We start from the raw sequence: 23,640 nt of genomic DNA, 5'->3' as shown, positions 1-23,640 counted from the left end.
CAGTTCTGTTTTGTACTTAGAGTCAAGAACTTTGCTTGAAGCTTTACTATTATGTCATTTGCTCAATCCTACACAGCTGCAGTTAGCATGAGAAAGGCAGATGTTTGCCTAACCCTGATCTACTGTCCACACACACCCTTTGAAAATGTTTCCTTATTAGGAAAAAGAGAGAGAGAGAGAGAGAGAGAGAGAGAGAGAGAATAAGGATGAGTGTGTTGTAAGGATCACAGAGCAACTAAATTTAAAAGGATTTGTAAAACATAAGCATTATGTTTGTACTTATCCATATAGTGGTCTAGTAGGTTGGCTGGAATCAGCACAAATCAATTTGCAGCTGAGAGAAATCAATGGTTAATTTAAAACAGTGATTTGATAACTCAAGAGTTGTCCCCTAACTCAGGTCTCCAAGGTGACCTGGGATGGAACAAGGTGCTGGTCTGCTTGTCCAAGAGCAAGCATAGGTTCTGTCCACAGATAAGCACAAGGAGACATTTTCTGTTTTACCAGAGGAATGGGCTTGAACAACCAATATATAGAGAGGACAGTTTTCAGTTTTTCAAATGAGCATAGTTGATGAGAATACTGCAACTATTTTCAGGAACTTAAAAAAAAAGCCAGATCCACCTCTCTGCCTCCACTGGCTGCCTCTTCAGTGGAATGTCCCGCTGCATTATCAATGGCATGGAACTAGGCAGGGCGCCATGCCTTGCAGGAAAGGAAATCATGGTGCTGTGTCCAGCTGGAGAGCAGCTGTATTGACGGCAGCCATGGAGACATGCTTGTGGGTGTGCCTCCCCAGTTAAGGCCAAGTACCATTTTCTTCAATGTTCTAGAAGAAACTACAGATCAAGACAAGCTTCTGCCTATACTCTTGCAATTATTCCATTTTTCCCCTCCTCTTGGACTTGTGCTGATGTTGCTCATGTCAGATAAATTAGTGCATTTCTAATTTTATGTTTCAAGAAGAGAAATGAGTAAAATCTGAACACAAAACCATGCAATGTATTCATGGTATTTTTATTGTTCATATTTGTTCATTTGAGGGACAAGTTAATGAAATATAATAAGCATAGTAGGCACTTATGAAGAAATGTGCATGAAGTCAATGTAGTGTGTGGGTAATGTTCTTTACACAAACTAGTAAAATTTAAAACTAGTTATTATGCCTTTAGACTTTTTATAAAGATATGAAAAAATATTAGACATACCTAAACATTGTTAAACATTCAGATGCTTTTCTAAAATTCTGAAGCTAACACATTTGCATTTACTTTTTTAAAAAAGGAGGGGAGTGATTTTGCAGAATAAAAACTTGCATTTGGATATGAAATTCCCTAAGGTTCAAAAATCTTCGTCCATTATCCTATTACTCATAAATTTATATTAGTAGTTATAGTGAGCTGAATAGCAGCTTCCCAAAATTCAGGTCCACCTGGTTCTTTGATATGTGAATTTTTTCAGAAATGTGGTTTTTGAAGATGTGAATAGTTAAGTTCAGATCTTATTGGACTGTCGCGACTTCTTGCCCGCAAGAAAGACGCAACACTCGGGAATCTTCTTTCAGTAGTTTATTTCAGGCCCCCTGATAGTTCTTCTTCTCTCTCTCGGATGCCCCTCCCAGCCTTAATAAAGCATCTCAAGCCCCAATGCAAAGCAGCCACGTGGAGCTTTCTCATAGGGTGATGAAAAGTCATGCGCCAACTCTCCCAAATAAGGAGTTGTTTGTCACAGACCACAGCGGAGCCAGCGCCATCTTGTAATGGTGACCATAATTTGCATAAACGGCAGAAGCGGCTCACCACATTGGACTATGATGGATTTCAAATCCATTGTCTGGGGTCCTCATAAGAAAGCCAGGTGGTGACAGAATGTAGAGTGACATGTAACAAAGAGGGCAGAGACTGGCACTCCATTCCATCACTTGGAATGAAGCCCACAGAATGCCATGTCTGTCAATAGCCACTAGAAGCCTCCAGGAGGCAAGGAAGGCCCTTCCTTAGAATCTTCAAGGGGAACATGGCCCCACCAACAATTTGATTTTGGCTTTCTAGTCTTCAAAATTGTGAGAAAAATATGGATTTTTTTTCTCCCAGTTTGTGGTAATTTGTTACAGCAACCCTAGATACAAAGGAAAACTGGGAGATTAAAAATACATCAAAGCAGGGGCTGGGGTTGTGGCTCAGCGGTGGAGCATTTGCCTAGCACGTGAAGGCCTTGGGTTCGATCCTCAGCACCACATAAAAATAAATAATAAATGAAGTATTAAATATACATCAAAGCAATGGAAAAAGGAAAATATTTTCATGTCAATAACAGAACACAGTTTTTGAAAATTCATCCTGAAGAGAAGCCTTGAGTGAATGATATTGAAACAGATTCTCCTAACAAATGAACCCGCTGCCCAATACTCAAACACTGCAGAGTTCTTTTATTTGATTTAAATTTATTAAACTCATGATAGATGCCAAATATTGTGTTGGGCAACGAAGGAAAAATAGTTTACAAATCCACTGTGGAAGTTTCCTTCATAAATTAAGATTCTATTGAGAGGAAAAGACAGAAAAAAATGCCCTATGTAATATGTGTTGAACTATTTAAATGTTCCATGAAGAAAGAAACTTATACAAGTATGGCACAGAGGAAGCTAACCTAGATGGAAAGTTTCAGAGGACCCTTCAAGAAAAGAATGGTTAAACTGAAATTGGGAGAATGTTACCATATAAAATTAGTACAATGTTACCATATAAACAGTCAGAGGGATATCTATTATATATTCTAGATAAATCTTTGGAAAATCTTGAGGTTTCTGGGAGGAAAAAACAAAACACCAAAATTCAGTTGCCTTTATTTGAGAGGCACCAAATCCACAGCAAAAGGAGCAAAGACAGATTGTACTAGGAAACATCAAGGACACAACTTATCATTTTACATCCTGAATTTGACAATTTACTTGACTTTGAAGGCTTAAGTTTGCTTCCCAAAATGCCTTACCTACCTACTAGCTAGAGAATTTTTAGATTTGTAAGCAGGATATGAAAACAGCCCACACTCCTTTGGTTTTAATTATTGCACAGCTGTTTTAAATTCAGAAAAAATGTATTAAGAGCCAGGCACTAGTGGGACACAAAAATGAATTATTCATAATCCCGATTTTAAGAAACTCCAGGTGACAGAGGACACATATCTAAAGGAAGAGCAGTTAAGGAATAACACATAATATAACGATATGTAAGATACAAACTCTTGCAAAACAAGCATTATTTTTGCTTTATGAATGAGGAAAACTGAAATTCGTAGGGTTAACTAATTGGTATATTGATTTAGAGCTCTGTGTAGAGAAGGGAAATCCAGTCTCCATTTTATATGTCTGCCTAAGAAATCCATTGTAATTGGAGAAAACGACAACCTCTTCTGAATCAACTCTTAAGATTCTTAAGAACATCAGCTGTCTTTCAAAAATGACTCATACAATTGTGTTCACTAAGTATAAAAGATGCCAATAATTAACTTTCCAAAAAAGGTTGAAATTAAAACTGGAAATATTATGCAAATCACTTACCCGTTGTCTCAAATTCCTTATAAGAAGAAAGAAGGGCTCAAGATACAGATTTAAAGTACTAACTTCATTTAATGTCCACCATTTTAGGCCACTTTGACTTAACCAAGGTGGAAAAAAAAAGGCAGAGAAAGGAAGTAGGCTTATTCATAAAAATAACTGTCTCTTACAAGTCTTGGAATAAACTAACCATGGGAATTTTTTTTGAGAGAGAGAGAGAGAGAGAGAGAGAGAGAGAATTTTTAAAATATTTATTTGTTTAGTTTTCGGCGGACACAACATCTTTGTTTGTATGTGGTGCTGAGGATTGAACCCAGGCCGCACGCATGCCAGGCGAGCGCTCTACCGCTTGAGCCACATCCCCAGCCCCTAACCATGGGAATTTAAGATTAATGCCATTTTATTATGTAATTACTACATATTGATTTATTTATAATTACATAATGATGACAAAAACACTTTAAATTCTTTTCACAGTATTTGTCCCATGTAACTTTTGTTATGGCTTGGATCTTAAATTTTATCTCCCAAAGTTTAATATGTTAAAGGCTTGATCACCTTGGAACCTTTAGGAGGTGGGGCCTAGTGGAAGGAGTTAAGTCATTAGAGACCTGCCCTTAAAAGGGTTATTGGGACCCCTGGATCCTTCCTCTCTTTCTCTTTGCTTCCTTGCTGCTGTGAGATGAGCAGCCTTCTCTGTCCTGTGCTTCTTCAATGAATATATTGTGCTGCTACAGACCTCAAGCAATGTGGCCAAGCAACCATGGACTGAACCCTCTGAAACCATGAGCCAAAATAAACCTCTTCTAAGTTAATTTATCTTAGATATTTTGTCACAGCAAAAGAAAGCTGACTAACTTACTAAAAACCATTTCACCATGATAAAGGATTCCCAGTTGCTTGGTTAAACAATTAATGTTTAATGGAGAATAATTTAGATTAAGTTGCAAAGCTGAGGTGCTAATACTCTAAAAATAAATTTTACTTCTTGGTATATTCATCCATATACTTAGTCACTCATTCCTTTGCTTCGAGGCACTCTGGGGCTTGAAGACGAATAGAAATAGTCCTAGTCCTTGCAGGACCAAAAATGCAATTTGAGAAGTAATATAGGTTCAAAACAAAAGAGGCAATCCAATGGTCAATAAAATGTATGGTTGCCTTAATGAAAATACTATGATGTAGGATACAGTGACTGTAAAAAGAATTACACTGCAATTTTCAAGAGACTATTGGAGATGTTAGGTACTGGTTTATATATACATTAAAAAAATCCATTATGCTTTTTATCCATATACATAAAACTCTGAACCAGGCAACTGGCCACCTAGAATAAAGAGATTTTCCAGCTCTACGTGCAGTGAGATGTGGTTGTGTTACTAAGTTCTAGTTAGTAGAGGTAAGTTAAACTCGTCTTAGACGCTTCAGAGAAACTTCCTTAAGAAAAGCTGATCTATCCTCCTATTATGCCCACTGATCAAAGCAGAAATGTTGCCTGTGACTGCACAAGTGAAAGTCACCACCAACTGGTGGGAACACAAAATAGGGACAGCCTGTGTCTGAGGAGACAGCTTTCATTCCAAACCTAGGCTTTTATATTAGCACATAATAAACTATCATTTACAACTACTATGTCACTTGTAGTCATTCCTAAGTTTCATACATGAGGTGTTCTTGGAGAGAGCCCACCAGGCAGATCAGACAGAGAAGGATAATCAATATTGAGAGCAAGGTGAGTGATGGGCTGGTGGTGTAAAATAACCTGGCTAGTTTGTAAGAGTAAGCAGAAGCAACTTTAGAAGAGAGGGGACTATCCCCCCAAAAAACTGAAACATTTAAACCTTCAGTATTTCTATCAAAACCTCATATGGACTCAAAGGCCCTAATTTGTTTTGACCATGGTGAGGACCCATGCATGAAATTCAGTGAGACTTGAGTTCAAATCTAACTATGTATATTCAACATGACTTAATTATCTTCTTTTGGAAAAACTAATTGATCTCCCTCCTCCTGCAGTCACAATGAATTATAATATTCACCCTTGTTTATTGTCAAAGATTATTTATCTAGCATAGTGACTTGTATATACAACTTAGGTCTGAGCAGCCAGCCTCTCATAAAAAAATGAGTACAAGTGGTATTGGAAAATCTAATTGGCCATCTCTTTCCTTCAATATTCTTTAATATTATAAAACTGTGCCTTCCAAAAAGGCATCCTCATGAATCCAGAGCTGCTGGTTGGCAGAAACACCTCTCCTTCCTATTTTCAGTCAAGTGTTTGGGAACAGCTAGTTAAGAAATGGCAAGAAACGTCTTTCACTCTCTGCTTTCTTTGCTAGTCATAGTTAGCAAATCTTATAGGGCCCCTATTTCTTTTCTGTTTCATTTATTCATAATTTTTACTACTGGAAATCAAACCCAGGGCTTTGTACTTGTTAGGCCAGTGCTCTACCACTGAGCTACATACTCAGACCTTTTTATTTTTTTATTTTGACACAGGGTTTTGCCAAATTGTCCAAGCTGACCTTGAACTTGTTTGTAATCCTACTGCCACAGGCTGAGTCACTGGGATTAAAGGCATGTGCCACATTTTCTTAAAATCCAAGAAAGCAAAATAAGACACAGATCTTGCCTTCTTAACTAGCTGTTCCTCAACACTAAAATGAGCACAGAAAGGGAGCAGCTCTGGATTCAAGAGGAACCTGAGCTGAGGGTACTCTCTTTGGAAGGCACCATTTTACAGTCCCTTCTGCTCTGGGTGGTAAAAACCTAAATAAATAGAAGTTGTTTATATTGTTAGTGTGTGTACAGCATTATATTTGTCCAGGCATTTTATATTATGTAGCTCAAAATATCAAAATGTTTTTTTAAAAAGTATGATATTGATTCCAGCCTAACAAGGCTAAAACAAGTTGTATGTTCTGTCCCACATCTAGATTTCACCTATATGGAAAAGACGACCCACAGTACCATCTTTGAGAATAGGGGGCAGCTACTGACATCAAAAGAATCAGTTATAAAGGGAATAATCTAACAGAAAGGAAAAGAGTCATTGCTGCGGTTTCATATCAAGTCTGAAAACTTTTGAGATGTCCAGGTTAACATATTCTGCTTCATTTCCCCTGGCTCAAGCTGCAGCCTACATCTGCTACTAACAGTGAATAAGAAAAGTAAAAACTTGGGAGAGCATTCCTGCTAGGTAGCCTAAGTTATTGCCATTTTAATTTAAAGTGAATTTATTTTATTCTTAATATGTAATAATGTGTTTAGTGGCTTACAAAGGATTTATTTAATAGCCCCCAAAACTGAATAATTACTAATTTGTGCATTTCTGGAAAATGTAATTACTCAATGTATTCAATAGAAAAACTACTCTGAATTTCATTTGTACAGGTGATAAATTGGTCCATCCACAGAGCAAGTCAAATGGCAGAACTGGAATTCAACCTGTTTCCTGTCCTCTTTTTAGTAAGCATTGCTGGGTTCCCAAAGTTCTCTGAATGACATATTCGTAATTTGTGCATTTCTGGATAATTAATTTCTCAACTGAATTACCTGTTATCAGTCCTATTGAAACCTCTTTATTTGTACACCAACTATATGCCAGGCACTGCTGACCACTTTGTATAAGTCAGTCAATAGAAAGTTTCTGCCTTCCTAAATCTTACTATCTAGAGAGCAGACAGATGATAAGCAAGAAAATTAGGTTAGATGATCAGTGCTGAGAAAAAAAACACAAAAAGTAAAGTAATAAAGACTGGGAGGGCTGGGAATGGGTGGGTATACTGAAATATTACAGAAGTACTTGGGAGTAGACCTCCTTGAGTGACACCTGAGCTGAGACCTGAAGGAGGTTGGGAATTAGCTAATGTAGGCACCTAAAATATGACTGTTTCTTTTATTCTTTGAATACCATGTGCATATTGCTTAAATCAGGCAATAAGCAATCACTATTGTTTTGCTGGAATGATGTGAGCAAAACAATAGTGATTGCTTATTGTTTTGAGCCTACTAGGAGATGAATTCAGAATTACTTTATGCAAATTTTGGGAGCTAAGTACCCTAAACAGATTTCCTAAGGATCTTAAATACATTGTTGTTAGAATAGATGATACCAGCCTGCTGAATGTGCAGCATGACTTAAGTCTCTTGTCAGTCACTGTAGAAAATTATGCACACCTGCACCCATGTTGAAATGTGTTCCATGACTTCCTGAAGGTGATCACTTCCTGCTATGACACCTGGAAAATGATCAGCCATGTGTGTTTACAAAGTACCAAAGTGTCCATAACTGTAATAATGAAAGAAAAAAAGGAATATGAGCTATGGTCTGTATCACAATAGGGCAAATAAGCTTACATCAATGGTCTCAGAGCTTTGGGGACAAGGACTATTTATCTTTTTTCTTCCCCATATACTAAAATAACTGAGAAAAACAAATTTTGGATCTCTGTCATCCCCAGGGATGTTACACCACAGGCTGTATTGACCAAAAAAGTATGTAAACCTTGCACTGTTATAATATTCAGGTAAATGAAGGGATAGGGTGGGCAGTTGGGCAGCAGGCATGATCTAAAAAATACTTGATATACTCAGAGCTGAATTGAGGAGACCACCTTGACTCATCAAGGGAAAAATAGATCAGTTCCTGAAAATACTTGGTACATTCATAGATCTAAAAATAATAAAAGAAAATGAATGCCTGGGGCTTATTTAATCTGTCAAAGTAAAAATAGCCAAAAACAAAACAACAACAAAACAACACAAACAAACAAACAAAAAACCCAGCTAGAAAGAGTTGATTAAAATTTAGTGTAAAAGAGTACTTGCCTAGTAGATGCAAGACTCTGGCTGGAGAAAGTCTGTGTGTACTGTGAACACACACACACACTCATCTATTATTACATGAAATCAATTACCAACCATGTTATTTACAAGAATGCCTTAATGTTTTCATTGCTACAGCTGACTTGATGCTGTATCCATGGACAAGAGTTGTAAACAATTTCAAAATCAAACTATACCTATCATATTTAATGGGTTAATGACACAAATAGTGCACAAAGTTGTAACCTTAAAAGTGTAAAATTCCCAAGGCAGCTGGCAGTAACTGACAGCTGTGTCTAAAGGGCCACTGCAGTGCTCAGGGAGCTTCAACAAACAACCTTGGGAGGTAGTATTCACATTAAACAGGGACTGTTGCGAGTGTAACAGGCCGTGAACTTGTCTGCCTAGTTACCACTGGATATAGTTAATCATTATTTGTTTTGCTCTTTGGCAATCTTAACTCTGATTGCACAATATAATCTACAAACCTTAAATGATGCACAAAGTTTGGAAGAAAACAATTCAGCACTGGGACAAGGGGTAATTGTATAAAGTAGAATAAAAGAAATAGGGTTTCACAAGTGGAATTTTTTTTTCTAGTCTCCAAAGTTAAGGGCCATATTAGGGTGTGTTAAATCTGGATGACACAGGTACTGTTTATGTCTTTTCATAGAAGGGACAGCTTCAACTTCTACATTAAGAAAAAGGAGAGAATAAGTCTGTTTTGATTATTTGTGAACTTAACAATGAAAAAAGGAACCAGTACCAAGTCCATCAGGACAACACATGAAAATCAGCTACTCTTGGCAAACTTGGATATATGTTATGCACATACAGTTGAGAAGTTTCTACTAAAGTATATGGGAAGAGATAAAGGCTCACTCATCTCTGAGGATGACGTCCTATTGGCCTTCAAAAAATGAATGACAACTTTTTTGAAATATCATTTTAACTTTATTCCCAGATAGAAGCACTGGAGTAAGTCAATTCATCTAACATGGAACATGGAGTACAGAGTCCAAGTTAATGGAAGGATACTTTCTCAACTATTTTTAATTCATGAGAAGCCTCACAATGGCCTGAAAACACTAAGAAGTGTTAAAAGCTAGACCAGAAGGAAGCATGGGAGTAGTGCTGATAAACACTACATTCAGTTAAAAGATCAAATGCCAATAAAGCATAGAAGTATCCAGCTTGGTTTTGCCTCTGAACTTGGCTGTAAAATTTTATATATCCATAAATCAGAGAGCAGGTCTAATAGTATGTAATATGCCCCAATTAAGGATAGAATTTTCCCACCTGGATAATAGAGGTGAGTAGGACTAAAATAAGCAAAGGCCTCCTGGGAGAGACAGAGCCTCTAAATTCATTGTAACCCTTTGGTTCATCCATAGCCTGCAATCTCTAGTACCACAGGAGTGTTTCAGATATGTAGGGGGCGGTGAATCCACCATGTTTTCTTTATAACATTCATCCAATCTCATTCATCAATAGTGGATAAGTCTGTTAGTTTCAAAATATAGACTATATCTCAATAACTCAAATATTAGCTTTCTTCAGCTTTATTATAGAATAGCACCCTGATATTTTTGTTAATAATGATGTGTCCATTTTCAATGCTTTGATTGAAATTCCTTCAGACCTTTTCATTTTCTGAAAAATTATGTGGTGCCTTCTGGGTGTGAGCTGCTTCTTTTCCTCTCCATCCTGACTTAACTTTCCCAAGCAATATATCCGGCATGGCTTGGTGGGTGGTATAATCCTGCCATGGCTCTTCTATTAATGCCTACTTCCTTTTTGGTAACTTTGTTATATTCCTTAAAACTCTACAGAGGAAGATAACATCTGGGGATACAGTTGCCAAGAGATCAAGGAAAGTTAGAATTGGGTTTCAGGTTCTTTGAACGGAGTTTCTACTCATTTTGCAGTTGTTTGTTCTCTCATACAACTTGCACCCCCATAGTACACCCACAGATCCACATACTAGTTTCTCAATGAACAAAAGACTCTGAGATGGTCAGAAGATACCAAACTTGTTCTGATGCCAGGAGCCTTACTTATTGCTATCTGTTGTTCTGGGAGATAGTGGCCTTATATGGACCAAACTGTAGTGGAAAAAAATAAAGCGTGCTTGGAACTTCCAGCAGAGCCTGGTGCAGAGAGCAAACTTCAGTGTGCAGCAGAATCATGAGGAAATTGTTCAAAATTAGACACCTACGCTGTGATTCTGAGTCAGCTAAATCTGGGACGAGGCCCAGACATCTTCATTTGTAATTAGGACAAACCTACCCCATCCCAATACTCTGATGCAGGCAGTCTTTCAACTCAGCTTACAGAAAAACAGTGACACAGCACTTATCTGCAGAGGAGAAAATTGTGTACACATCACCACGGCACCAGCCACACTGCCTCACATAACACTCACCCTCAGATAGCAACTACCTGGTCAGTAGAGAGCTAAGTAAACATGCACCTGACCCTATGTGAGTATTCAATAACAGTCACCCCCACTCAAAGTTTTTTTTTTTAAAAAAACAAACTCTGTCTATTCAAACGCATACCCAATAAAGGCAACATTTCTGAATTCAGGGTATATTTTTAAGATAAGCAATTATTTTATTTCCTTGGCCTAACAGCAGTGACTTCATTATACAAGAACCTGTAGCTGACAGAATAGACAACACAAATTTCCCAACAGGAAGAATCCTTATCATCAGCACAGATGAACTGAAATGTCATGTCTGAGTGCAATTCCTGCTCCCCACGCCCCACCCCACAGAACCCCAAAATGGAAAAAAAAAAAAATCAATAAAATCCCCATGAATTACTAAGCCATCCCTCCGGAACTCTTCTAATTAGCAGCTGCAGTGGATGAAAACTGAAGGAGGGAAGCAGCTGGCCATCACATAGCATTCCTGTGCCTGTGAGACTGAAGGGGCAGCAGCAGGGGAGCAAGAATTCTGGATGAATGGGAGGTGAAGATAATCTATCTTTCCTCTATCTGCCTCCTCCATATGGAAGACACCTCTTTCCCAGTACATGGAAAATACTAATGAAATGCTAAAAGACTGTCTTTAGCTTGTAACTAGAAATGCCTGAGGCTCATGAAATTCCAAGATAGGTGTGGGATAAGGGGTATCAGAGAAAGAGCAAATTGGTCAGAGATGCTCAATGCTCATTCAATTCCAGTTTAAAGCATTCAAAGCTACTTCATAATCATAACCACCTTCATGCCTGCCCTATATTTTCCAAAGGTGAAAAAGCTCCATCTAAGTGTCTGTGTAGATATCTACTGCCACCACCAGGGTGATACTGTGACATCTGTGTGTGAGATGAGGATGGGAGTGTGGGGTGGAGTGGAAAAATAGGAGAGATCAGGGGCTACAAAGCTTCCATTATAGTGGATAGTTTTGGTCCCCAGGTATGGTCCACTACCACAAGTCCTAAAGCATTCCTGTTTCCTTTTCCCTACCCATCTTGTGTAAATGTCAAAAAAAAAAAAAAAAAAAAAAAAAAAGAAATTCTGCCCAAAGAGATGGGAGCCGTTGCTGGACTGCATTCATTTTGGGCCTCAACCTGCCCACCTCCTGAACCTCCTATGAAATTGCACAAAAATTCTCAGCACTGCTGTGAAATTATGTCATCCCCATTCCTCTGTCAATGTCAATTCAACAGCTCTGTTCTGACATACTTTCTCCTTGGGCCGAAGAAACAGCAAAAAACATCAATTGAGCATGTGAAAATATGACAGTGTGTGCAGTGTAATGTTTCCCAATGTCTTCACCTTCTGTTTCCTCCTCGGTGGGAGCTTTCCCTCTCTTCCCCCAAGCCCCACTCGCACCCCTCCCCTACCCCCACGTCCAGGTGCTCCCATCTGCTGGGCTTCTGCCACTCACTTCCCATAGACACTCTCATCACTGTAGGCCACATACAGAAAATAGTCTTCCTCATGGTTGTCCTACGGGAAAAGATAAGATGACAGTTTAGAAAAACATACACATTCATCATCCTTAGAATTCCGAGCCTCACACAACCTTATAAATTAAGTATGAAAGTTATCATTAACTCCTATTAAAAACAGGAACAGGGCAGGGCATACAGCACAGCAGTTGAGCCCTTGCCTGGCATATGGGAGGCCCTGGGTTCCAAATCCAGCACTGCAAAAAAACAACAGGAGTAAAAGAAAAAGTCAACAACAAAGACGGGAGACACCAGTTAGTCAGAATTCAACTTTGAGCTCTAACTTCACAAACAAAAAAGTCTTGATGGAGAAAAGAATACACACAGGTCATAGGATATGAAGATGATGGCCCTTAAAAAGCTAATTCTAGTAAAAAGAACGAAGATACCAAATGTGGAATATATTTTCACAGGGAACATATGCTAGGGAATAAAGGTTAGGCCAGCGTTTATTAAATGTTCACATAATTAACTAACAGAGCACATGAGAAGGAAGTCTGTGTGAAACCCTTCAAGGAATAATATAGTTACAATCTTGGGTTGTATCCCCAGTATGATAATGTCCTTTACTGTAGTTTTTCTTAAAACTAGATTCTGACCATTTGCCATTAAATCAACCAAATCACATATAACACTAAATTTATCTGTTAAGTGAATAAATTTAAAGACTTTGTCTTAATTTTAAATTTTATTTTATCTGTGTCCAGATAATGATAAATCTCCTCCATGGTCTTAGTTTAAGAAGAAAATCTTCCCTAGGTGGTTGTCCTAAGAAACTCTTCACAGAGTTTATATGGAAATAAACTGTGAAGATTCCGCTTCAGTTTGAGGATTTTAGCTTCAGAGTTTGTTTGCCCAATATGTTGATAAATGAGAATAACATAATAAACTGGGGTTGAAATACATAGTTCTCTCACAAATGATATTTTACCAACAAGAATAACAGGAACTGTGAAGGGTAGACACTTTTCAAGTTTTTTCTATCAGGAACAATTTACTGCTGCTTCAATAAAGGTGATCCAGATTAAAACACTATGGTCAAGAAAGACAGAAAAGAATTCAAAAGGATTATATCTAATAGGGTGCTCAATCACTGAAGGACAAGTGGTCTCTCATCTGCAGAGCCTTACACTGCCATGTGTAAGAGGATCCTGATAACACCTCCTGCTCTACTTCTCAGGTGTGTTATCAACATACACTGGAACAAAAGCTAGCGGATGCCAGACTGTTCTTACTGTTTTGACCAGAACCATTACCTCATACAGCTGGCCCATGGTAGCACTAGTAGGAGGGATAGTGTTGTTGACAAAGAAGAATAAGGCGTCCTCAGGTCTCAGGTGGATCCTCTTCCGGATTAAGAAGTAGAACTGGCCAACTAAATAAAGGAAAAGGAAAAAGGGGGCAAGAAGAAAACAAAGGATTAGTAGAAAGATAAGTACCAGAAAAAAATTTCTATTTTAACTTTCTAGAGTTAAGTATCACCTTTATATATCATCTGAACAGAGCGAAATACTTTCCAAGAGTTTTAGTAACTTAAAGAGCCTATGTAGACCCTGGCACTCCACAGTGGAGTTATTTCTCATTGCTCAATTGCAGACCTAATGCTAGCATTTCCCCTCAGTCTGAGGAAATACTGTGCATATATAGACCAAAACCTTCTCATTATGATCTAAAACTGACTTGAAATCCCTTTCCATCCCCACTTGCAACTTTAGACAAAGTAATGATAGAGTTCCACTGGTCTCTGGTAATCATAGCACAGACATTCAGTGTTAGGACAATGAATGGGTTCAATAACTAACCTCTTCCTGAAAATGCTGAGAAAGTTCTAGAAGGTCAATTTGAATGTATTAATTCTAGATCAAACGTACCTATGGAAATATCCCCAGTGTATTTTGGATGCAGTGGGTATTCCATTAAGTCTCATGGTAGAGAGTGAATATATTCATATGATTCCAAAAACAATTTACAAAACCTGTTATAAAACTACCATTAGGTGATAAGCTATTTAGTTCAGAATTTCCTAAAATTTAATACTATCAAGAAATGGGCTGATTTTCTTTTGGGAATGAATTGCTATTACAATTACGAGGCTTAATTTTAAAAGCAGTCTAAATGATGAATGTCTGATCTCTTCTTTCAAAGTTTTTTGCTTGGCTGTAACTAAATCAAACAAGACATGGTGATGGGGAATGGTATAGGGAACTGGAGATGACAGAACTATTATGTCATTTTTGAATCAGATAACTCTGAAAATCCCACATGCTTTCTTCATCTCTCATGCATGTGATAAGGACCAAGAATATTTTGTCATGAAATGAAGGGTCAGGGGAGGGAAAGAGTATTACCAGTGAGGTCAGAGGGCACTAGGTACTTCCTCTTGTCCAGATCAGGCACCCTGGCTTTCGGAGCCTTCTCCACAATGACCTAGATGGAGAGTAGGGAAGTGGAAATGAAAAACTACAGAACCCAACATGGTGTTTTTCCTTCCACATCCACAGTTGTAATGATGGAAGTGAGACTGTCTAGGCCTAATACAACTTTTTAATCCCCCAACACAAACATGTATTTGATTTTAAATAATTATGAGTTATCTGTAAGGGACACTAAAACACACTGGTATTTAATTAGAGAATGAAGATTTTCTGGGTTTTCTCAGATGGTTCTAATCACTTCTTAGTTTTATTCTTTTTTAAAAATGCCATTTATTAATGGTACAGTGCTACAGTTTGGAACTTAAATGTCTTCTAAAGGCTCATGTGTTAAAGACCTGTTCTCTATTGTGGTACTACTGGGAGATGCTAAAAGCTTTAAAAAGGTGGGGCCTAGTAGAAGTGTTCAAGTCATAGGAGTGGTCCTAAAAGGGGACTATGGAACCCTTTTCTCTTTCACACTCCAGCCATGAGAGGCATGGTTTTGCTTCACCATAAATCCTGTGCTGCCACAGGACCAAAACAATGGGGCCAACTGACCATGGTTTAAAATCTCTGAAACCATCGGCCAAAATAAACATTTTCTCTTTTAAGTTGATTACTTCAAATATTTGTTTTAGTAACAGAAATTATTAACACAAACAGGTTATGTTTAAATATCATACTTTGCCAAAATTTTTAAGAATGACTGCAAAGAAATGTTCAAGACACTTAATAGTGTCTTGAAAAAAAAAGTAAATAATGAATGACATGTTATAACAGAATGTCAATATATTAAACCATTAGGCAATATTGATTATATTAGGAGGCTTTTCAATGTCTACGTTAAAGTATTTCTATAATACTTATATCTTCAACTTTTATGAAGACCATTTTTTTTTTCCTGAGAGAAAAAACAAAGATATTTAAATATCAAACTATTTTATACACTTAAACTTATAAAATACAAAAATATCTAATATAAAACCACTAATTCCAGACTTTTTAGTTTAGGAAATATAATCATTCCAGATATAAAATATGGAACGTATGAAAAATTTAAGTGAAGCAGAAACAAATACTGAACAAGGTATTCCTGGTACCTGAGTGATCTTCAATAGGTCATTCAACCTCTTTGAGCCTTAGCATTCTATTGAGTAAAAGGCAGCTTCCAAGTTCATGGTATTGATATGATATAAACTTAAGTAATTCATAATTTTTATGTAGAAATGCTTTGCAAAGTATAAAGAACTCACTAAACATAAATTTTAGTTTGAATGTAGGGGCTGAAATCTCTTAAAAAAGGAATAAATGAAAGCAGTAAAAAACATTTTGTGTTTATACAGAAAACGATTCCTACACCAGGAAGAGCTTAATTGGGGGCATAATCATCTTTGAATTTAAAAAAGAAAATTGGAAGGCTGGGGGTGTAGGTCAGTGGTAGAGCACATGCTTAGCTTGCACTGGACCTTCGGTTCAAAGCCCAGTACCAAAAAGGTAAATACATAAACAAACAAATAAATAAAAATAAAAACTGGGGTATACAGATATGAGCTAGAAATTAAAAAGAAAAAGAAGAGGGGCTGGGGTTGTGGCTCAGCGGTAGAGTGCTTGTCTCGAACGCACGGAACCCCGGGTTCAATCCTCAGCACCACATAAAAAAATAAACGAGTGAAATAAAGATATTGTGAATAAATATTTTAAAAAAAAGAAAGGCTTCAAAGACAAACTACCAAAGGCCCAATAATAAGGATAGACAGGAGATAGCACAGTTTATAAAAAAAATCAAAGCATAACAGATGGAGCCTAACATTGTGCTCTGAGATCTGGAAGAGCTCCTCACAAGCTCCTCACAGGAGCTCTGAGATCTGGCAGCTCCTATCAAGAAAAAAAAAAAAAAATGGAAGCCACAAAGGGAGGAGATAGGACAAGAGCAACAAAGCTGATTATAGTGACAACTAGGGACACAAGCAGGGGAGGGTGTTGGGAGAGAGGAAGAAACAGGAAGAAGAAGAGTAAGTAAGGCCTTAGTTGATCAGAAAATATTTAAGTTTCTAGAAAATCAATTCTATTCCTCACAGTGACAGATCCTGAATCAGATGTTTTGACACTTTGGGTCTCAGTTTTCCTCATCTGTAAAATGTGGATAACTCTCCATAGTACTAATAACAAATTTTTAAATATTAATAGATAACCTGTTCCTAATAGTGTCCTGCTGCTGCAGGTTTTCAATATATTGTGGCTATTAAGATCCCATGAATTCCTCCCATCCCAAAGCACAAGCACACCTACTGTTGGGGCTAAGTTCAGGTTGTATGAGCAACCAAGAGTGGGGTTTTAGAAGAGTGTTTAACATTCTATTCTGCACACAGGACACTTCAGCAAAGGAGGATTAAGGGTTCTGCCTAAAGACACAGAAAATTCCTGTTACAGAATTAAAAGCAAATATCTGGAGCTGGAGGTATAGTTCAAAGGTGGATTGTGTACATTGTGTACATCCCATACACAAGGCCCTGGGTTTAATCCCAGCGTGCATGCACACACAACATACACATCTCTACCCTTAGTAGAGCTCTTTTTCCTGCATCACAAGTAGAGGGTCTGAGCAGGTCATGAGCAGTTGGGAGGCTCATGGCTAGTTAAAGCATAACTGGAGGGACCATGAGATCTTAGCAGTGGTCTTACTTATAAAGTATCATAGAAGCACAAGAGGTAACAGCAAACCATTCTCAGGAAAATAGGGAGGATTAGAATAGTTAAAATACCCTGGGTGAATGCAGATGAATGAAATTTGAAGAGCTTCGTTTTGAGAAAATATTTGGGAATTTTAAGTAGAGTTACAAACAGGTACATGTCAAGAGTTTGTGATTTATGCAAAGCTACTGTAAGAACAGAACTTGTCCTTAGCAAGTTCCGAAGAATAAAAGATAGTCATTTTGCTTAAGAGTCCTTACTGGCACCAGGCTATGCTATAAACTCCTGAGGTTAATAACAGTTTATCTATTTTCAGTCTCCAAAGTGTAAGGCATACAGAGCACATTTAACTAATTCTGGTTAATAAAACTGAATTAGAAATTTTAAAATGATACAGCATGGATGTTAAGGGCTCCCAAAGCATGACAGTCAAAGTTGGAATTCCTGCTTCTACCACAGGCCGGCAATGCCAAACTTTTAATAAATAATTCCACTTTCCTGTGTTTCAGATTCTTCATCTGTAGAATAGAGATTATAATGGTGTGAGAATTAAATGAATATGAAGACAGCAATCAGATACTGCAAGGTATGTGGTATTAATAAAAATTTGCTGCAATTGTGAACTATTATTCAAAATGGGACTGTTATTACTGAATTGAGAAAAACCTTTAAAATAGTTATCCAAGTTCCAGAGAACAAGTAATTTGTGAAGGATCATGTATCAGGTAAGGGTTACCTCCCCACAGTTTCTGCAGAAAACCCTTATGTGTGTAATTCCTGGAGAACAGCGGAGCCCTAATGTCCCCTCCTCCTTATAGAAAAAGGAGTGCAAGGCATCCTCTGGTAGCTAAAAGTCCAATAAAGTTAGAAAGGATTGTTCAGGAATTCCAAAGAGTACCTAACTAACGGTCAAGAAAAAAAAAATCAAGATAATTCCTTTAAATTACGGGTAATACTAACTCTAATGCCCCTGCTTGAAGATACAGAGCAGAACCTTAAGGTCTCTGCTCCACCATCACCCAAATCCAGTAGCCCTAGATCCCTCTACCACACTTAAAAAGCCTTGCAATTTGGCTGCGCAGTCTACATTAGGGGGAAAAAAAAACAAAAAAAAAAAAAAACAGGGAAGTGGGCGGGGGAGGGGGGGGAGGAAAGGGAAAAGCGCCCGGATGCTGAAAGACACCTAATATTTCTTCTTTCTTCCTCACCGCCTGCACTAGTTTTGACCACTTAATCCGGGGCCCAAATCTAAGAAGAAAATGCCTCACTCCTGCCACTGGGTCTGGGTAGTTTGACCACACTCAGTATTGGGCGAAGGCCTGCGGTCGCCGCACCTGGCGTTGGAGCCAAGAATGGTGAGGCTAGCAGGCTGTTAGGCGGAGAACGTGACCTTGTTTTCTGGGCCTGTCTTGTGGCGCTCCCTGCCCCCATTCCTAAGCCAATACAAGAAAGAATCTGGGCGTCTGAATCTTTTTTCTTCCATGCCGCAAAATATTAAGACCAAAATTAACCTAGGAAACCATCCAACGCAGAAATCGATGGGAGCAAACCCCACTGCATCAGTAATTTTCGTGCGTTCTTAAAGGTAGCGAATCTGCCTCCAAACGAGTCACTCTCGCACAAACCGGCCCAATTTGGTGCACATCTCAACCTACACGTGTGCTGAAAATGCTGAGTCACTCGACGCGTAGGCTCCGCTCTAAAGATGCGGACACCTTTAAAGATGGGTACCGGTCCTGGGGATGCGGACTTAAAAAGGTCCGCAGTTAGAAGGTCCAGGGACCCTTGTAATAGTGAAGGGTGTTCGGGGTTAAGTGATTCTGGGACCTCCCTCCCTGGCAGACCCTCCGGTGTCTGGGGGCTGCCATCACGACTTCCTCCTCCGCGCCCCCGCCCAGCCCCTCTCCCCTCCTCCTTCCCGCGCCCGGCGTACTCACTGGGACCCTGTCCGGATATTTCTTCCGGATCTTTTCTCCTTCCTTTTTCCGATACTCAAAGGGATGGTCCTCCTTATACTGGAACTTCATAATGGACCGCAGGATTTCTAAGATCCCGGGATGGGGCCTGCCTTCCTCGCTGGCGATTGCGTCTGTCGCGTCTTGCTATCCTCTGCCAATGTCACTGTTCTCAGAATCGCTCCAGAAACGGCCCTGTCGCAGTACTATCTGGCCCAGCGTTTGTTAGAGGATTTTGGGTCTCCTTGGCCTGGAGGTGGGGGCGCTGGCCAAGTAAAGAAATTCAGGCGGCTTTCCCGAAGAGCAGAGAACACAAAAACACAGGGGCAGCGCGTCGGTGCTGTGACGTCACAGCGCACCGCCCTCTGCCCCGCCCCCTGCGTTCTGGGCACCGCGGGATAGGGGTAGACAGAGTTATTTTCTATTTCATTTTATTCTGTGTGTGTCTAAACTTTTCCTAAATAGACCCCACTGAAAACAAAACTAAGTTATATTTGGTTTTGTATTTGGTGCTGTGACATTAAAGATCATTTTAAAAGCAAAAGAACATTCTAAAAATGTCTTCTTCCCTCTCCTTCACGTTTCTTGGTTGAGGCCCAAAACAAATACACCGGACACTAACCCTGGTTGGGATTCGGAGTGGAGGGAAAAGCGACCGGGCCTCCTGGGATGCGCTTGGCCGAAGTAGAGACATCCCGTGCTTGCATTTTGACCTTTGCCGGTTCGGTTGCACTCGCCTTGGCATCCCAAAATGCTAGGCTGGCCTCCGTGATCCCGCCTTCCCCACATTGGCGTCATTTTGTTTGGATTGGTGCTGCAATTTGTTCGTAGAACAGCAACATAAACAGAGCGTGACTCAGGAATTTGAAAGGGTGTGCAAAGCAAAGGGCATGAAGGGTAATGAAGGTTCGGAGAAGGAAACGGTATCAGTGACTACTACTGTGGTGACCGTGCACGTTCAAATGTAGACATGATTCACTTTCCCCTGTTTACCTAGAAGTTAGGCTTATCTTTTGGAAATGAAAACATCGAGTCTTTTAGATGATTAACTGTGGTGCCCAAATTTTCTTTTCCTCTCCTGCAACAATTCATAAAAAAAAAAACAACAACAACAACAACAAAAAAAAACAGTTTTACTGGTTACATGACCTCCTGCGGATTGAGAACGCAGCTGGAATGCTGATGAAAGACTCCAGGTGGTGGGGCAGGTGAGGGAGGTAAGGTATTTCTCTGGCACTCCGTTTCCCTCCTAAACCAAAGGACTAAGGCCTTTGCACCTGGTCCTATTGGCACTGATTCCTGGAATCTGTAAGAGGAGGGCAGCAGCAGAAATGGTAAAGATACAGAGTAGAAGGGTTGCTTTGCCATTTGCAATTCAGGTGGGTTTTGAAAAATATTGGACAACAGCAGCACCTCTCGTCTTTGATCAGTGTCTCAGTGTCTGTTTTAGAAAATAAAGCCACAAAATAAAAGAAACTAAGTTTCATTATTGAAACTCTGAAAAATGAATTGCAAAGTTGCCCTTCTTAATGTTAATTTATTATTCTCCGTGGCATCTCTGAGCCTTTTTTAATACATGAAAAATTATTAATTATTGTATCACATTATGTGTTTATAATTTTTAGACCTTATTTTCAAATTGTAAATAGTTGCATTCTTAGTTACTGACTTTAACTTTGACCCATAGAGAGCTAAATCTTCCAAAGGAGAACTTTACAACAAGTTGAAGTCAATTATGGTGGAGATTTAAAATTTAAGAGCATTGGAAAGGTTACCTGTAACCTTTAGTTTAAAGATACTTCAGCACAAAACACTTTATAGTATGAAAAATAATTTAGAAATGAAACTTTGATTAATCTTTCTGCCACAAGACTTTTCCAATACTAATACTTTATATTAGAATACAAAAATCTATTTCCAAAGTGTGCATTTTATCTTTATTCTCAGTATGGCATTTAAAATATTATACAGAAGCTAGTTTACTTATGTAAATTAATACATTCAGGCAAAATATTTTAAAATTCCTTTTTCAACCAGACAAAATGCTATTTTAAAAAACTCATTTTCAAATTTTTTTGGTAATAGTCTTTTTTATGTTTTTAATAGTGGAAAATTTTTCCAATCTTTTATGAATATTTTTAAATAGATAATTTCAAGGATTAGTTTGATGAATACCAATGTTACCCACTATTTTGATTTTTTTCATATGATAGTAAATTATAAATATTATGACACTTTGTTACCACTGTTTACCAGGTGAGGAGTCCTTGCTTCCCTGATGCTGAAGTATAACACCAGAGAAGCACAACGAGACAAGTTTAGAATGGGAAGCAAAAGCTTTATTAAAGAACAGTAGAAAAGACTTCTCCATGGAAGAAGGGGACCCAAGAAGTGGAATCCATGAAAGGGCGATGTCTTCCTCCTTTTATAGCTAATGTCTTCTTTCAGCTTTCCCACATTCCTGTCCTTAGTTCTGTTATCTTGCAGTAATGGAATATAGGTGGGAAGGCCCAAAAGGTGGGGGACAGGTGGGCTGAAGGAGTAATCTGGGCAGGAAGGACTTTTGGATTAGCATCTCCAAATGCTAATCCAACATTTGCTGGGAGCTGCTTCATTAACATTTCCTTGGGATGGGCTCTGGGCCTTGGGGACATTTTCAATTCCCCTTTTCCTGGACTCCATTCTCAATTTGGCCTTCATTTTTTATTTTATTTCCATATTAGACCTGATTTACCTAACTACACTAACTACCTATCTTTAAATATGGCTTCAACTTCACCCCAAAAATTCAGTATATTTCTCCTACAAATGTGAACATGCTACTACATAATCATAACATTACTATTACACCTAAAAAATTATCAATATCTCCCCAAATTATTTAATGTTATATAAAGTTTATAACCATTTCTCCTCAGTTGCCCCTAAATGCTTTTTATTTCCTCAGTCAAGCACTAGAATGTGAAAACAGCTAGAATTCGCCACATAGATAAGTCTGATTTCTTTTATTTGGAATTTTATACTATTCCCAGTATTTTATATTATCATGTGTAAACATGAATAAAACCAGAATTTTGGTGGATTTGATCTCTAAAGAGAAATATAATAGATAAAGATTCAGTTACTTGCAATCATGTGCTAAATTCACTTGCTATACTTGGAATTTAAACAAAGAATTTCATTATTTAAATTGAATCTTTAAATAGGCTATTGTGTACAAAACAAGTATCAAATATCAGGATGAGACTGGTTCTTGCCTGTAGGACTGTACAGGGGTGGACCTTTGTTAATAATTTGTGCCGTTTTGCTATATTCCCAACTGCCATTACATTAGTTTAGTCTTCATTGTTTTTGATTTGACATATAGTTCTGGTTATCTATTGCTATATAATAAACCCTTCAAATTAGTGTCTTAAAACAGTATCTCTTTTGCTCACATATCTGGAGTTATGGGTCTCAGTCATGCAATTCTCTTGGGTTCTTTAGTTAGATAAAAACGGGATAGGGTTTTTTTGAAGGCTTTTTCACTAGCACTTCTGGTAACTGGCCTAGGAAGATTAAACAGAAGGAGCTGCTTGATCACCTCTCTCTATATATGTTCTTACCATAGGGCCTTTCACATAGTGGCCCTACACTAGCCATTTTTCTTTCATGGCAGCTACCACCTTTGTGAATAAATTTCCCAAGAAATAGCACATGGCCCTGTGTAACCTGATCTTTTTAGCTACTACTGTGGTTTGGATATTGAATATCCCCCCAAATCCCTGTGTTAAAGACTTAGATACCAGCCTGTGGCACTGGTAACTAAGGTAGTGAAACTTTTAGAGGTGAGGCTTAGTGGAAGGTCTTCAGTCACTGGAGACAAGCCCTGGAAGCAAACTGCAAGACTTTAGTCTCTTGCACTCTCTCTTTGCTTTCTAGCCACTATGATATGAGCATCCTGATGTTGTCGCTCACCATCTGGCCATAGACTAAAACCTCTAAAACCATAAGTCAAAATAAACCTTTCCTCTTTACAGTTTTTTATCTCAGATATTTTGTTATAGTAATGGGAAGATGACTAATGTAATTCCTTAGTGACACTTTTGCCTTATTTTATTCCAAGAGGTAATGACATAGTTTGGCCCATATTCAAAGGAAGGGACTATAGACTCTACCTCTAGATAGGGAAATGTTAAAGAATCCGTGTACATGCTTTAAAACCAGCATTTTAACAAGAATTTGTTTCTAATTCGTT

General features: G+C 38.4%; 1 protein-coding gene across 2 annotated transcripts in view; it reads right to left on the bottom strand.

Moving 5' to 3' along the window:
- The window catches only part of LOC107145563 (gamma-aminobutyric acid receptor-associated protein-like 1), a 44,250-nt gene extending 24,484 nt beyond the window's left edge, over positions 1 to 19,766 (bottom strand). Inside the window, exons 1-4 of one of the 2 annotated variants that reach the window (XM_048795437.1) lie at positions 19,386 to 19,758; positions 14,692 to 14,770; positions 13,600 to 13,718; positions 12,236 to 12,341 (exon numbers count right to left, since the gene is read on the bottom strand). In XM_048795437.1, coding sequence (XP_048651394.1) covers positions 12,276 to 12,341; positions 13,600 to 13,718; positions 14,692 to 14,770; positions 19,386 to 19,475 — 354 coding nt within the window. In that variant the 5' untranslated portion in view covers positions 19,476 to 19,758 and the 3' untranslated portion in view covers positions 12,236 to 12,275. Of the gene's footprint in view, positions 1 to 12,235; positions 13,302 to 13,331; positions 13,719 to 14,691; positions 14,771 to 19,385 lie in introns of those variants that run through there. The other variant, XM_048795436.1, reaches the window with a different exon arrangement.
- Between the last annotated feature and the right edge of the window lie 3,874 nt (positions 19,767 to 23,640).

This window comes from Marmota marmota, unplaced genomic scaffold (assembly GCF_001458135.2).
Source record: "Marmota marmota marmota unplaced genomic scaffold, marMar, whole genome shotgun sequence".
NCBI classification, from domain to species: Eukaryota; Metazoa; Chordata; class Mammalia; order Rodentia; family Sciuridae; genus Marmota; species Marmota marmota.
The sequence above is the reverse complement of the archived record's forward strand: the minus strand, read 5'-3'. Positions and strand labels throughout refer to the sequence as shown.